The sequence below is a fragment of the Oncorhynchus keta genome, chromosome 32 (assembly GCF_023373465.1).
Source record: "Oncorhynchus keta strain PuntledgeMale-10-30-2019 chromosome 32, Oket_V2, whole genome shotgun sequence".
Taxonomy (NCBI): Eukaryota; Metazoa; Chordata; class Actinopteri; order Salmoniformes; family Salmonidae; genus Oncorhynchus; species Oncorhynchus keta.
Window position 1 is genome coordinate 19,647,804 of NC_068452.1, and position 12,975 is coordinate 19,660,778.

General features: G+C 49.0%; 1 protein-coding gene across 10 annotated transcripts in view; it reads right to left on the reverse strand.

Annotated features, from left to right (window-relative positions):
* Nucleotides 1-12,975, reverse strand: part of LOC118365768 (rho GTPase-activating protein 23-like) — a 47,587-nt gene that overhangs the window by 12,147 nt on the left and 22,465 nt on the right. For 7 of the 10 annotated variants that reach the window (XR_008088512.1, XM_052490816.1, XM_052490811.1 and 4 more), the window contains 4 exons: nucleotides 10,951-12,562; nucleotides 1,220-1,375; nucleotides 369-483; nucleotides 194-233 (listed from right to left, as the gene is read on the reverse strand). Coding sequence is in view for 9 of the 10 variants with exons in the window: in XM_052490816.1 (XP_052346776.1) it covers nucleotides 194-233; nucleotides 369-483; nucleotides 1,220-1,375; nucleotides 10,951-12,562 (1,923 nt within the window). In the remaining variant the exon portion in view is untranslated. The remainder of the gene's footprint in view (nucleotides 1-193; nucleotides 234-368; nucleotides 484-1,219; nucleotides 1,376-10,950; nucleotides 12,563-12,975) is intronic. The other 3 variants (XM_052490813.1, XM_052490814.1, XM_052490815.1) reach the window with 3 other exon arrangements.

Here is a 12,975-nt window from a genome sequence, read left to right on the forward strand (position 1 = left end):
ACACACACACACACACACACACACACACACACACACAGGGTCAAAAGTTACACACCACTCCACAACAGGTTTTTAGGATAAACACACTGAAACCCCCCCCCCCAGATGGATTCAGACACACTCCCCAAGCTGCCAGGTCCTGTCACGTGTAGGGTACAGCCTACTGTTGTTGTGAAACAGGGGGGAAACTCACCCCATCAGTGAAGAAACTCTTCACTCTCTTTGGCAGCCTCCTATGGAGAATAAAACGGAGGGTTAGTTTAAAATGACTAGCGCAACATTTCCTACTAATTGAATTGATCATATGCTCCAGACGAATCCCTCTGAAATCGCTTTCCCACGTCTCCCCCCGGTGTTCCGTTACTCACGAGAAGACGCGGCCCTCCTCTCCCCTGAAGGTGTTGAGTCCCTCGTCACATGACTTGGAGCGTTCCGTGGTGATGGCTAGAAGATAGGAGGAACGGCGACTGGATTTAATACTGCCTGCTCAGTGGGAGACGGAGCGATTGAGAGAGAGAGGGAAAGAAAGAAAGAAAGAAAGAAGGAAGGAAAGAGAAGAATGTAGATGTAATGGCAGTCAGAGGATGAGAGAAGGTTAAGGAGTGTGGGGTTAAGAGACGAGGGTGAGCGGTTGACAGAGAGCTGGAGGGTGGTTGGGTGAGGTGGTTGGGGTGAGGTAGCGGGTGAAGAGGTGGGCTGGCAGGATGGACTCAGGTTACGGTTAGATCTTCTCAGGTCACTTCGCTCACTACTGTCGTGCAAAGGGGAGTCTGTCTGTCAGACTGGGCTAAAGCTGGGTGTACGAGGACCTCTGGACTTCATGCTCTAGTCTATACAGAGGAAAACACACTTTCTACCAAAGGTAGAGAGTAACCACATTCACTTCAGTGACACATAAGCATCTGCCTAGGCGGTTAGTCCACCGAGGAGAGACTACATTTGAGGGTGCGCATGCATCTTACCGGGCACAAAGAAGTACACAAGGCCTATTCACTGGAGGCTAATTGAGCTCTTCGCCATGGAAAAATGGTCAATCAACTCATGCAGAGAGACAAAGGAGCATGCTGTGTACAGTAAGCCATTCTCTCCATAGATGTGGAGGTGGCATGTCTGCTCGCATGGTACCAGACACCGCAGAGAGGGGTGCTGGGTGGGTTCCGGTGTATGGCTGCATGCAGGGGGTCGGTCCGGGGTAGCCCGGCTCGAGGGGGACACTCACTGCAGTCGTGTGAGAAGAGCCTGGTTAGGGGGAAGGTGAAGGTGGGGGAGGCGGGGCTGGTGACGATGGCGGGCGCTGAGCTCATGCCGCTGGACACCACGGAGGAGGCGGGTACGTGGCGGGCACGGAGGTCAGCGCTGGGGCTCGTCGGCTCATCTGTGTGTGTGGGGGGGTAGAAGGGGGGTAGAGGGAGGAGGAGAGGGAAGGACAGAGGGAAGGGAAAGGGCAAAGGTGGGGAGACAGGAGAGGAAGAAGGGAGGAAGGGAAGTAGAGGGAAGGTTAGGAAAGGGAAGAGGGCAGAGGGCAGAATCAAGGGTGAGAGGACGAGATGGAAGGATAGAGGGAGGAGGGGAGAGGATTTGAAGGAAGGGAGAGCGATGAGGTACCACCAGAGGGTGACCATAAAGGACAGAGATACTGTTTTCAAAAGGGAATGCTTTGACCTGACACATTACTTATGTACTCACTTTCTTTGTCCTTCTAACACACAAACACCGTACACACAGATTATAACATGTGTTCTATGAAGCATCCTCAACGAGAAAGTGGATGAAAATGGTCAGGAAAGAACAAGGCAGAACTGCAATTTAGAAATTCAATAACGTGTCTGTAAATGAGCCATATTACAGCTCTATTGCATAACCCCCCCCCCCCCCCCATACACACACACACACGGACACACACACGGACACGGACAATAGACAAACTAATAAGGTGGAAAGTAAAACGACATACAGAGAGATTGAAACAACGCCCTGCGGCCTCCATGAGAACAGTTCTTCAAATAGAAACGGAAAAAGGCTTCGAGTACCATGTAATAACGCTCGGTTTCAGTTCTTTATCAACTAGCGGGTTGGGAAGAATGTGTAAGTAAGGCTGTGTGTGATTCAGTGTGTTCACTTGTGTGAGCGCACTACACTGGTTAGCTGCTGTGCATTTTCAAAATGAAAGCAGTCATTTCAAAGTTGAACGACAGAAATACATAAAACAACCATAAGTAATATATCGAAGATCAGGGTTGAGGAGTAACGGATTACATGCAATGTGTTACATATAACTGATTACAAAAAAAAAAAAAACAGTAATCCGTTACGTTACCAGCCAAAATATTGTAATCAGATTACAGATTCCGTTGAAAAACTAGATAACTTTTAAATTCATAAAGGATGTTGCCGATGTTTTGTTGTTGTTGACACCTTTCTGTTTCCTCAAAGACATTGAAATCAGCATTGACAAAAGGAGCAGGTTTAAGTTTGTTCCACCTGAGCGAGTCTGACCACAAGTCAGAGACCGTCTGATGGATAGCGGGAAAAGAGCAGGAATAGGCTTTGGTAGGCTACAGTCCAAGCGGTCTTCCAATGGTGAGACTGCTGTCAGCATCCAAAGATTCCACAACCTACTTGAACAAAGGCTTGGAGGTCAGGACGAGAGCAGTGGTGTAGACTACGGGCGACACGGATATCACGTATTATTTACATCTACATACATGGCGCACTGACTCACAGTGCTGCTCGGGCTTTTTCTTTCTTACGGATTGTCGTTTTTGTGGACGACTGTGCATTTTGAACCCAATAAATGGTTGAATTTAAGAGGTTTAAGCTGCCTATCGTGTATTGTTTTTGCGACCGGTGGACGGCCACGAGTGAAGAATTCACTCTTGCAACCGCAGCATAGTGCAGATCCCAGTCTATGGAATAACACTTTGAGGGACTTCCTCCATTCTAAACTATGTGGTATTGTGCTCCACATACTGTCAAAAACAAGTTTAATTTAAGAAGACCACGAGTGAGGCTTTTATTGCTCAATCTAATTCGTGCTGATAAAAAATAAAATAAAAATCCATGGGCCTCACAGACACATGCTCAAACTTGCACACTTTTGATAGATTTAACCAGCTACAAATGACCAAGATATCATGCATGAGCATGGTCATTAAGGCCTATAGCAAATGCGGCATATGGCGTTCATTTTTCACATGCAAATAGCACTTTTGGGCAGTGCTCAAAGCATGCCATTCCACGAGAGCAGCATTTCTTTGTCAGTTCGAAACAACAAAATCATAAACAGAGTAGGTTAATAAGTCCTTTGTTTTTTGGGTCTTGCTCAGGTCAAACTATTTGGCTAATCTATATATAAGTCCTATTCTTGAAGATCAAGGGGTATTCGATTAATTGGAATGACTGGAAATCTGACAGACTTAGTTTTTTTTATGTCAAGATATAGCCTTAATTGTATTACAGGGGTGCGTGCTCAGTCCCCTCCTGCACTTCCTGTACACAAACCACGGCGAGGCCACGCACCGCTCCAACACCATCATCCAGTGGGATGACGACATGACGGTGGTAGGCCTGATCACTGGCGACGACGAGACAGCCTACAGGGAGGAGGTCAGTGACCTGACAGTGTGGTCCCGGGACAACGACCTCTCCCTCAACCTCATTAAGACCAAGGAGCTGATCGTGGACTACAGGGAATGGGGGTCCGAGCACGCCCCCATCCACATCTACGGGGCTGTAGAGGAGCAGGTTCCGAGGGCTCACGTCCCCCGGGATAGTTACTGACCCTGGAACTGACCCTGTATATAGTTACTGACCCTGTATATAGTTACTGACCCTGGAACTGACCCTGTATATAGTTACTGACCCTGGAACTGACCCTGTATATAGTTACTGACCCTGGAACTGACCCTGTATATAGCTACTGACCCTGGAACTGACCCTGTATATAGCTACTGACCCTGGAACTGACCCTGTATATAGCTACTGACCCTGGAACTGACCCTGTATATAGTTACTGACCCTGGAACTGACCCTGTATATAGTTACTGACCCTGGAACTGACCCTGTATATAGTTACTGACCCTGGAACTGACCCTGTATATAGTTACTGACCCTGGAACTGACCCTGTATATAGTTACTGACCCTGGAACTGACCCTGTATATAGCTACTGACCCTGGAACTGACCCTGTATATAGCTACTGACCCTGGAACTGACCCTGTATATAGCTACTGACCCTGGAACTGACCCTGTATATAGTTACTGACCCTGGAACTGACCCTGTATATAGCTACTGACCCTGGAACTGACCCTGTATATAGCTACTGACCCTGGAACTGACCCTGTATATAGCTACTGACCCTGGAACTGACCCTGTATATAGCTACTGACCCTGGAACTGACCCTGTATATAGCTACTGACCCTGGAACTGACCCTGTATATAGCTACTGACCCTGGAACTGACCCTGTATATAGCTACTGACCCTGGAACTGACCCTGTATATAGCTACTGACCCTGGAACTGACCCTGTATATAGCTACTGACCCTGGAACTGACCCTGTATATAGCTACTGACCCTGGAACTGACCCTGTATATAGCTACTGACCCTGGAACTGACCCTGTATATAGTTACTGACCCTGGAACTGACCCTGTATATAGCTACTGACCCTGGAACTGACCCTGTATATAGTTACTGACCCTGGAACTGACCCTGTATATAGCTACTGACCCTGGAACTGACCCTGTATATAGCTACTGACCCTGGAACTGACCCTGTATATAGTTACTGACCCTGGAACTGACCCTGTATATAGTTACTGACCCTGGAACTGACCCTGTATATAGCTACTGACCCTGGAACTGACCCTGTATATAGCTACTGACCCTGGAACTGACCCTGTATATAGCTACTGACCCTGTATATAGCTACTGACCCTGGAACTGACCCTGTATATAGCTACTGACCCTGGAACTGACCCTGTATATAGCTACTGACCCTGGAACTGACCCTGTATATAGCTACTGACCCTGGAACTGACCCTGTATATAGCTACTGACCCTGGAACTGACCCTGTATACAGCTTCTTACTTTCTCGTATTCTTATTATTTATTGAAAAAATGTCTTGTTTGTTTTTGTTCTACCGTCTGTTATTTTTCGCACTAATTATTGATTACTGCATCGTTGGGTTTAGAGCTCGCAGGAAAGGCATTTCCCTGTTGTTACGCGTGACATTAAAACGTGAAACTTATCTGTATTAAAGTACAACGCGATGGGTTAAAAGAAGCCTACATACACCATAGTGCAACATCAGCTATGTAAACTCTTAACGTTGATTTATCCTGAAATAGTAATCTAAAAGTAACTGAAAAGTCATCCGATTGTTACTGAGTTTGGGTGATCCAAAAGTTACATTACTGATTACAATTTTGGACAGGTAACTAATAACTCTAGCAGATGTCAGTTAGAAAGTAACCTACCCAACCTTGTCCAAGATAACCCTACCACGTTCATCTCAACCATTCTAAAACACACACAAGGGGATGTGAAACCAGCCAGCCACAACACACTTTCTGACTGACACAGAGGATTATGGACCAGACTAGTGTTTGCATTTAGGGATGGAAGGGTAGGGTTTTGCCCATGTTTAACTTTTGTAGCTTCAGGTCCTAATGCTGGCCTCACTAATAACCATGGCTGCTGCGCCTGTCTGTGAGTACCTTCCCTAAACAGCAGAGGGCAGCAGATCTTCAGTCTCAAATGGAAGCTATGGCTCAAAGACGACTTGGCTCTCAACTCGAAAGCAACCCCTATAGCCTTGATTTGAACTTTTGAAACGGAATGTTATGCTTTCTTGTGTTGTTACAAGGTGCTCAAAACGTAACTTTTCATGCAACACTCATCCCCCTCTCCCCCATGTCTGTTTCTTCTCTCACCATACCCCTCCACAGACATATTCTCCCCTCTATTCCATCTCTGCTTCCACTTTCACTGCCTTCCACCTGCTTTCCTCTGTCTCTCCCTCACAACCTCCTCTTCTCTCCGTATCCGTCCGTTTCTCGTCTCGGGTGCTAGGGCCAGCCCAACAGAGGCAGTAGGAGAAGAGGCGGAAACATTCCCAATCTGGGATGTGGAATCTGCCTGTTTACAGCCGAGCCCAGAAATAGCCGCTCTCGCTGCCTGTGGGTTTAACAAAGGCCATCATTAACAGAGCCAGCAGCAGCAGAGCAGCGCCAGTAGAGAGAGGAGCTCCCAGCCACCACACTACAGGACTTAGAATGGAGCAGGGCTCTATACTACTACAACACACTCCTATAGCCTACTACCACTTCCCCTTCTCCATAAGAGACGCCATGACCTCACCCGCTCACACAGAGACACAGAGAGAGGGTGAAAGAGAGATGCCTTTGAGAGCATAGGCCATGTTTTGGCTAGCTCAGTATGCGTGTGTGTGTGTGTGTGTGTGTGTGTGTGTGTGTGTGTGTGTGTGTGTGTGTGTGTGTGTGTGTGTGTGTGTGTGTGTGTGTGTGTGTGTGTGTGTGTGTGTGTGTGTGTGTGTGTGTGTGTGTGTGTGTGTGTGTGTGTGTGTGTGTGTGTGTGTGTGTGTGTGTGTGCGTGTGTGTTGTGTGGAGGGTAGTGGCTCTGTGTGTCTGTTGTGGGGAGGGTATAGTGTGGAGGGGCTGTGGACTGGCGAGTACCCCTTCCATCTACCAGTGGTACACAAAGGCAGCATTGAGGGCGTTGGGCAGAGAGGGCAATGCCTGAGGCTGGCAGTGTGACAGAGACAGTCTGGACCCCTACTGTACTGTGACTCACAGGGGGTCCCACTACCACCAGGCCCCCTGTCCCACCATCGAGACTTCTGGCACCATATAGAGAAACGCTAAGTCAAACGACCGATACCAGAGGGCAAGAGAATCCAACCACCATCCTGGACCGCGTCTGTCTACTACACAGCCTCATCCTCTACAGCCTATTAAATCATGTTCACAAACAACCAGATCACAGATCCTATCAGGGAGAGGAAAAGATGGAGAGATAGAGAAACGGCAAGACAGGAGTTTGAAGTCTTTGGTCATTAAACGTGCCTCAGCTTGCATCCCTGACTCTTGAGCAGGAAGGAAGAGAAGCAGCAAGAATTTTCTCCGTTCACCTGGTTTTCTTCCTTGTTAAATCTCTTTCTTTTATAGGTCTCTCTCGCTCTCTATGTTCCTCAAGGTTTGGCCCCACATTGAGGGCATCTATCCATCTCTCCATTTTAACGGAGGCTCAAGTTTCCGACGCAGCTCATTTGAATCCGCTTTGCCACTTTGCTGACCTCAGTTGTTGTCCTGACCATCTGAGGGTGTGGAGTAGCCTACCTTGCTTATAGATTGTCTGCGTACTCCTTGGATTTCGTCACATTTGATTGTGTTACAAAGTGGGACTAAAATGGATTTAACTGTCATTTCTTTTTGTCAACGATCTTCACGAGATACTCTAAACTCTAAAGTTAAAGAGGAAATAAAAATAAAACAGTAATATGCCTTGATTAGTTCATTAATAATAATAATGATTAGTCACCCCCCTGAGTCGGTACATGTTAGGAGCACATTTGGCAGACGATGACAGCTGTGAGTCTTGTGAGTAAACCTCCAAGGAGCTTCTCCCACCTGTAATTGTGCGATATTTGCCCATTATCCTTAAAAATAATAATAATAATAATAATCTTCAAGCTCTGTCAAGGTGTTGGGGATCATGGCTAGACAGCAATTTTTCAAGTCTTGCCATACATTTTCAAGCAGATTTAAGTCAAACCCTGTAACTTGGTTATTTCCAAAGTCAAGCATACCCATACCACGATGCAGTCACCGCCATGCTTGAGAATTAGGAGGCAGTTACTCTGTGGTGTTTTGGACCTAAACAAAAGGCTTTGCATTTTGGCCAAAAAGTGTATTCCTTTGCCGTGTTTTATTTGCAATATTGCATTAGTGCCTTATCGCATATATATGCATGTTTTTGGAATATTTTTTATTCATAATATTTGTATTCTTCTTTTCACTCTGTTGTTTAGGTTAGTATTGCAGAGTCACTACAATGTTGTTGACCCATCTTCAGTTTTCTCCCATCACTGCCATTGAACTCTGTAACTGTTTTAAAATGGCCTCATGGTAACATCCCTGTGCGCACGCGTAGAAGTTCTGTAGAACTTCTAAGTTCTGTAGAAGCGTCACATGACAAGCAGCTACCCACACACACACACACACACACACACACACACACACACACACACACACACACACACACACACACACACACACACACACACACACACACACACACACACACACACACACACACACACACACACACACACACACACACAGTTTCATTCCTGTCCTGCAGCTCAGTTCAGAAGGACGACTGTATCTTTGTGTCTGTGCTTGAAATTCAGTTCTTGACTGAGGTACCTTACAGATGTGGTATGTATGGGGGACAGAGGAAGCATTAGTCATTTAAAAATCATATCAACCCCTGTTATTTCACACAGAGTGAGTCCATGTAACTTGTGTGATTTGTTAAGCCACAGTTTACTCCTGAACTCATTTTGGCTTGTCTAAACAAAGGGGCTGAATACTTATGCAACAACTCTATTTCAGTTATTCAAGTTTGATTAATTTGTTCAAATTTGTTGAATTTTCTTTTCACTTTGAGATTATGGAGTATTTTGTGTCGATCAATGACATAATTAAAATGTTCAATCCCACTGTGTAAACGCAACAAAATGTGAAAAAGGTTCAAGGGGGTGTAGACTTCCTATAGGTACTGCATGTGCCCCTGGCCTGGTCCTGCCTTAGGTTGGTTGGTTTACCTGTGGTTTGACTGTAGGGCTAGAGGCTATGGTCTGTTGATCAGTACTGTACAGGATGTAGGAGTAGCTGGCTATTTACTGAGGCCCTGTTATGTTCATCATGTGTTCTTTCAGCAGCAGAAGAGAGGCAACAAGCTGAGACACGGCCAGATACCTCCTGTTCTGTTCTCACATACATACATACATACATACATACATACATACATACATACATACACATACATACATACATACATACATACATACATACATACATACATACATACATACATACATACATACATACATACATACAAATGTGTGATTACAGTAGAACACACATGTAGTATGCAAATACACAAATACACAAACAGTTACAAAGCCCAGAGGGTGAATCTCAGTAAATCCAGACATAATGCCAAAAGTTAAGGTTATTATTAGAGTTTCAACCAATTCATTTATACTATTCTCTTTTTTGGTTGTCATTTAGCAGACACTCTTATCCAGAGCGACTTACAGGAGCATTTAAGGTTAAGTGCCTTGCTCAAGGGCACATTGGCGGATTTGTCACCGAGTCGGCTCTGGGATTCAAACCAGCAACCATTTGGTTACCGGGCCAACGCTCTTAACCGCTAGGCTACCTGTCAGCCAACTCGGCTGGAATTCAAATGGAATTCATGGCAGTGACATAGAGAGAGAAACATATTCTCCCTGTTGTGAAAGCAGACAGACTGAAAGCTAGTGAGAGACATAAAGTCAGCTTCCACCTCCTCTCCTGTGAATGGAAAGGGGATCTGAGAGACTTGGTGAGGAGGGGGTTAGTAAAGTCCCGTAACATATGATTCAATCAAACACTACTAATACTGTCTGCATGTCTGTGGGAAGTGACAGTATTACCCAACACAAACAAAGAGTACAGACTGGAGACTAAGTGTGCGTTCTCTAATTCTCTCCTTCTTTCTTTCTCTCTCTCGGAGGACCTGGGCCCTAGGACCATGCCCCAGGACTACCTGACATGATGGCTCCTCGCTGTCCCCAGTCCACCTGGCCATGCTGCTGCTCCAGTTTCAACTGACCTTAGCCCTAGGACCATGCCCCAGGACTACCTGACATGATGGCTCCTCGCTGTCCCCAGTCCACCTGGCCATGCTGCTGCTCCAGTTTCAACTGACCTGAGCCCTAGGACCATGCCCCAGGACTACCTGACATGATGACTCCTTGCTGTCCCCAGTCCACCTGGCCATGCTGCTGCTCCAGTTTCAACTGTTCTGCCTTACTATTATTTGACCATGCTGGTCATTTATGAACATTTGAACATCTTGGCCATGTTCTGTTATAATCTCCACCCGGCACAGCCAGAATAGGACTGGCCACCCCACATATGCTCTCTCTAATTCTCTCTTTCTTTCTCTCTCTCTCTCGGAGGACCTGAGCCCAAGGACCGTGCCCCAGGACGACCTGACATGATGACTCCTTGCTGTCCCCAGTCCACCTGACTGTGCTGCTGCTCCAGTTTCAACTGTTCTGCCTTGTTATTATTCGACCATGCTGGTCATTTATGAACATTTGAACATCTTGGCCATGTTCTGTTATAATCTCCACCCGGCACAGCCAGAAGAGGACTGGCCACCCCACATAGCCTGGTTCCTCTCTAGGTTTCTTCCTAGGTTTTGGCCTTTCTAGGGAGTTTTTCCTAGCCACCGTGCTTCTACACCTGCATTGCTTGCTGTTTGGGGATTTAGGCTGGGCAGCACTTTGAGATATCAGCTGATGTACGAAGGGCTATATAAATAAAATTTGATTGATTGATTGAGACAGAGTGTGGAGAAGCCCGGAGCCTGGCCACACAGTTAGACCCACAGAGGAAATGAAGGGTACAGAGAGAATGGTTCTATTTAGAGGCCAAGTCAATAGTCTATGTCCCCCCTCTTTCTGGTCAATATTTCTGGTAAGCTTCTTGTTTATTTTTACAAACAGTTAGTTTCCAGTAAGTTAAAGTAAGATCAATCAGGAGGAATATGTTTGTGTCTAAAATGGAAGTGTGAGTGATGGGGGTATTCAAGTCACATGGAGGGGTTGGGAGAGGAAGAGGAGGAGTGTGTGGTGGTGGAGGTGCTTACCTATAAAGGGAATGGAGGCCATTGCGTCATCCTCTACAGACAGGGGGGCCAGGTTGCCATTGATACGGTGCGGGGCACCATCTCCTGAGGGGCGAGGGGCAGGGGCAGTGTCGTGGGGGTCAGGGGGGAACACAGGGGGTTCTGTGCCATCTACAGGCAGGGTGTAGTGGGGGTGGCGCATGGCGTGGGCGCTCCTTCGTCCCGTGGGGGGTTTCTGTCTCAGTTTGACTTCCTGGGTCTGAGCTAGCACCTCCGCCTGGCCTTCCACTGCCCCTCTCTCATGGTTGGTGGGGCGGTAGGCCCTGTCAAGGGGCTCGGGGGTGGTGGAGGCCAGGGGGGATGGAACTGAGGGGACAACACCCTCTGGGGGGCTGGTTTTGGGGGTGGGGGCCCAGCTGAGGTGGGGGCCAAGGTAGGAGGGGTCCCTGAAGGAGGGTTGCTGCATGATGCGGCCTGTCTTGCGGTTGAAGGAGGGGCTGTAGCTGCGGTAACCTACTGGCTGGTCATCCAGGCTCTGTCCGGTGGGCAGACGTCTGCTCTGGGGGGCTGGTTGTTGGGGCTGGGGCAGTGGGTGAGACTGTGAGTGGGTTTGGGGGGTGGTTTTGTGGTGCGGCTGTGCTTGTCGGCCCATAGAGGGGGCCGGTGCGACACCGTAATGGTTCCCCTGCCTCTGGTAGGCCTCAGTCCTGGGTGCTTGCTGTGAGGCCTGCTGCAGCCAGGCGGGCCTCTCGGAACGGGGCGACTCCAACATCTCCAGCGAACGGCCATAGCGGTCGTACTGTACCAGCAGGTTCTCCGATCGGGCTCTGCTGCCGTAGGAGGAGGGGTGACTCTGGTCCCGGGCCCCCTCCCAGTCTCCGTAGGTCCAAGAAGGGTCCCCGTGGGGGCCGGGGCCCGACTGCTGCAGTAGCATCAGGGTGTCCTGGGAGGCGCTGTGGGGCCAGCCGCCCGGACCCCGGCGGTGGCACCCAGGGCCTGTCTCACACAGCCTGTCCTGTGAGTAGCTGCGGTGGCGTTGGTGCATGCTGCCACTGCGGCCCTGACGCTGCTCAGCAGCTTGGCTGTAGTACCACTCAGACAGGGCCTGTTGGCAATGCTGGCTGCGGCTGGGGCTCGGCTGGGGAGGGCTGGCCCAGGCCTGGCTGCCTTTCTGGGGCTGAGAGGAGGCGGTGGTGGCAGTGCCAGCAGCATTGTGGTTGACATAATGGACATGCAGAGGGCTGCTGAGGGGCCCTCCTGAAGAAGAAGATGAGGAGTAGGAGCGGCCCCTGGTCTGTCCCGTAGGCTGCTGCCCGGTCACACCGTACTGGATATCCTCTGTCCTGTAGGGGGGGCTACTGTGGCACACGCCCCCCGGCTCTCCGCCCAGTCCCTCCTGCCAGCTGGCCGGGCTGCCCACGGTGGAGCGGTTGTCCAGGGGGGACAAGGGGCTGGCGGAGCCTGCCCAGCGGCTCCAGTTGTCCAGCTGGTTCTGGCCCATGGGGGCCGGGGCCCCGGCGGGAGGCTGGGACTTGGTGCGGGGAGCGTAGCAGAGGGGCGGGGGTACCGGAAGGTTCCGGGCTCCCCCTGTGTAAGGCTCGTTGCCCCTCAGGTAGGCATCCTGGGAGTATGCCTGTAGGTGGAGACAAGAGAGGGAGAGAGCTGAGACACAAATAGGAGGAGTTCAGGTGACGAACAGAGCTCAGAGGGGAGGAAGGAGCGGGATCAGTAGATGGACTCAATGATTCAATACAACTGCTTTGACAGTCACAGGTTTCACCGGCACAGCATTCCACTAAAGCTCCTTGTTAACTATGATGTTGCACTCGCAAGCGACGTCGAGAATCATCTGCGTTCATCCTCCTACCACCTCAGTCTGCTCAGCCACAGTGACTCTCAGGGGCCCCAACTCAGCCTCCAACACAAACACAGCTACTCGTTAGCTGCAGGCACTAGCACGCGCCTTGAGCCAGAGCCACAGCACAGCAACCGTCTGCAGCCGCACAGACCCACAGCAATGTTCCCGAATACAGCACTTCAACAAAA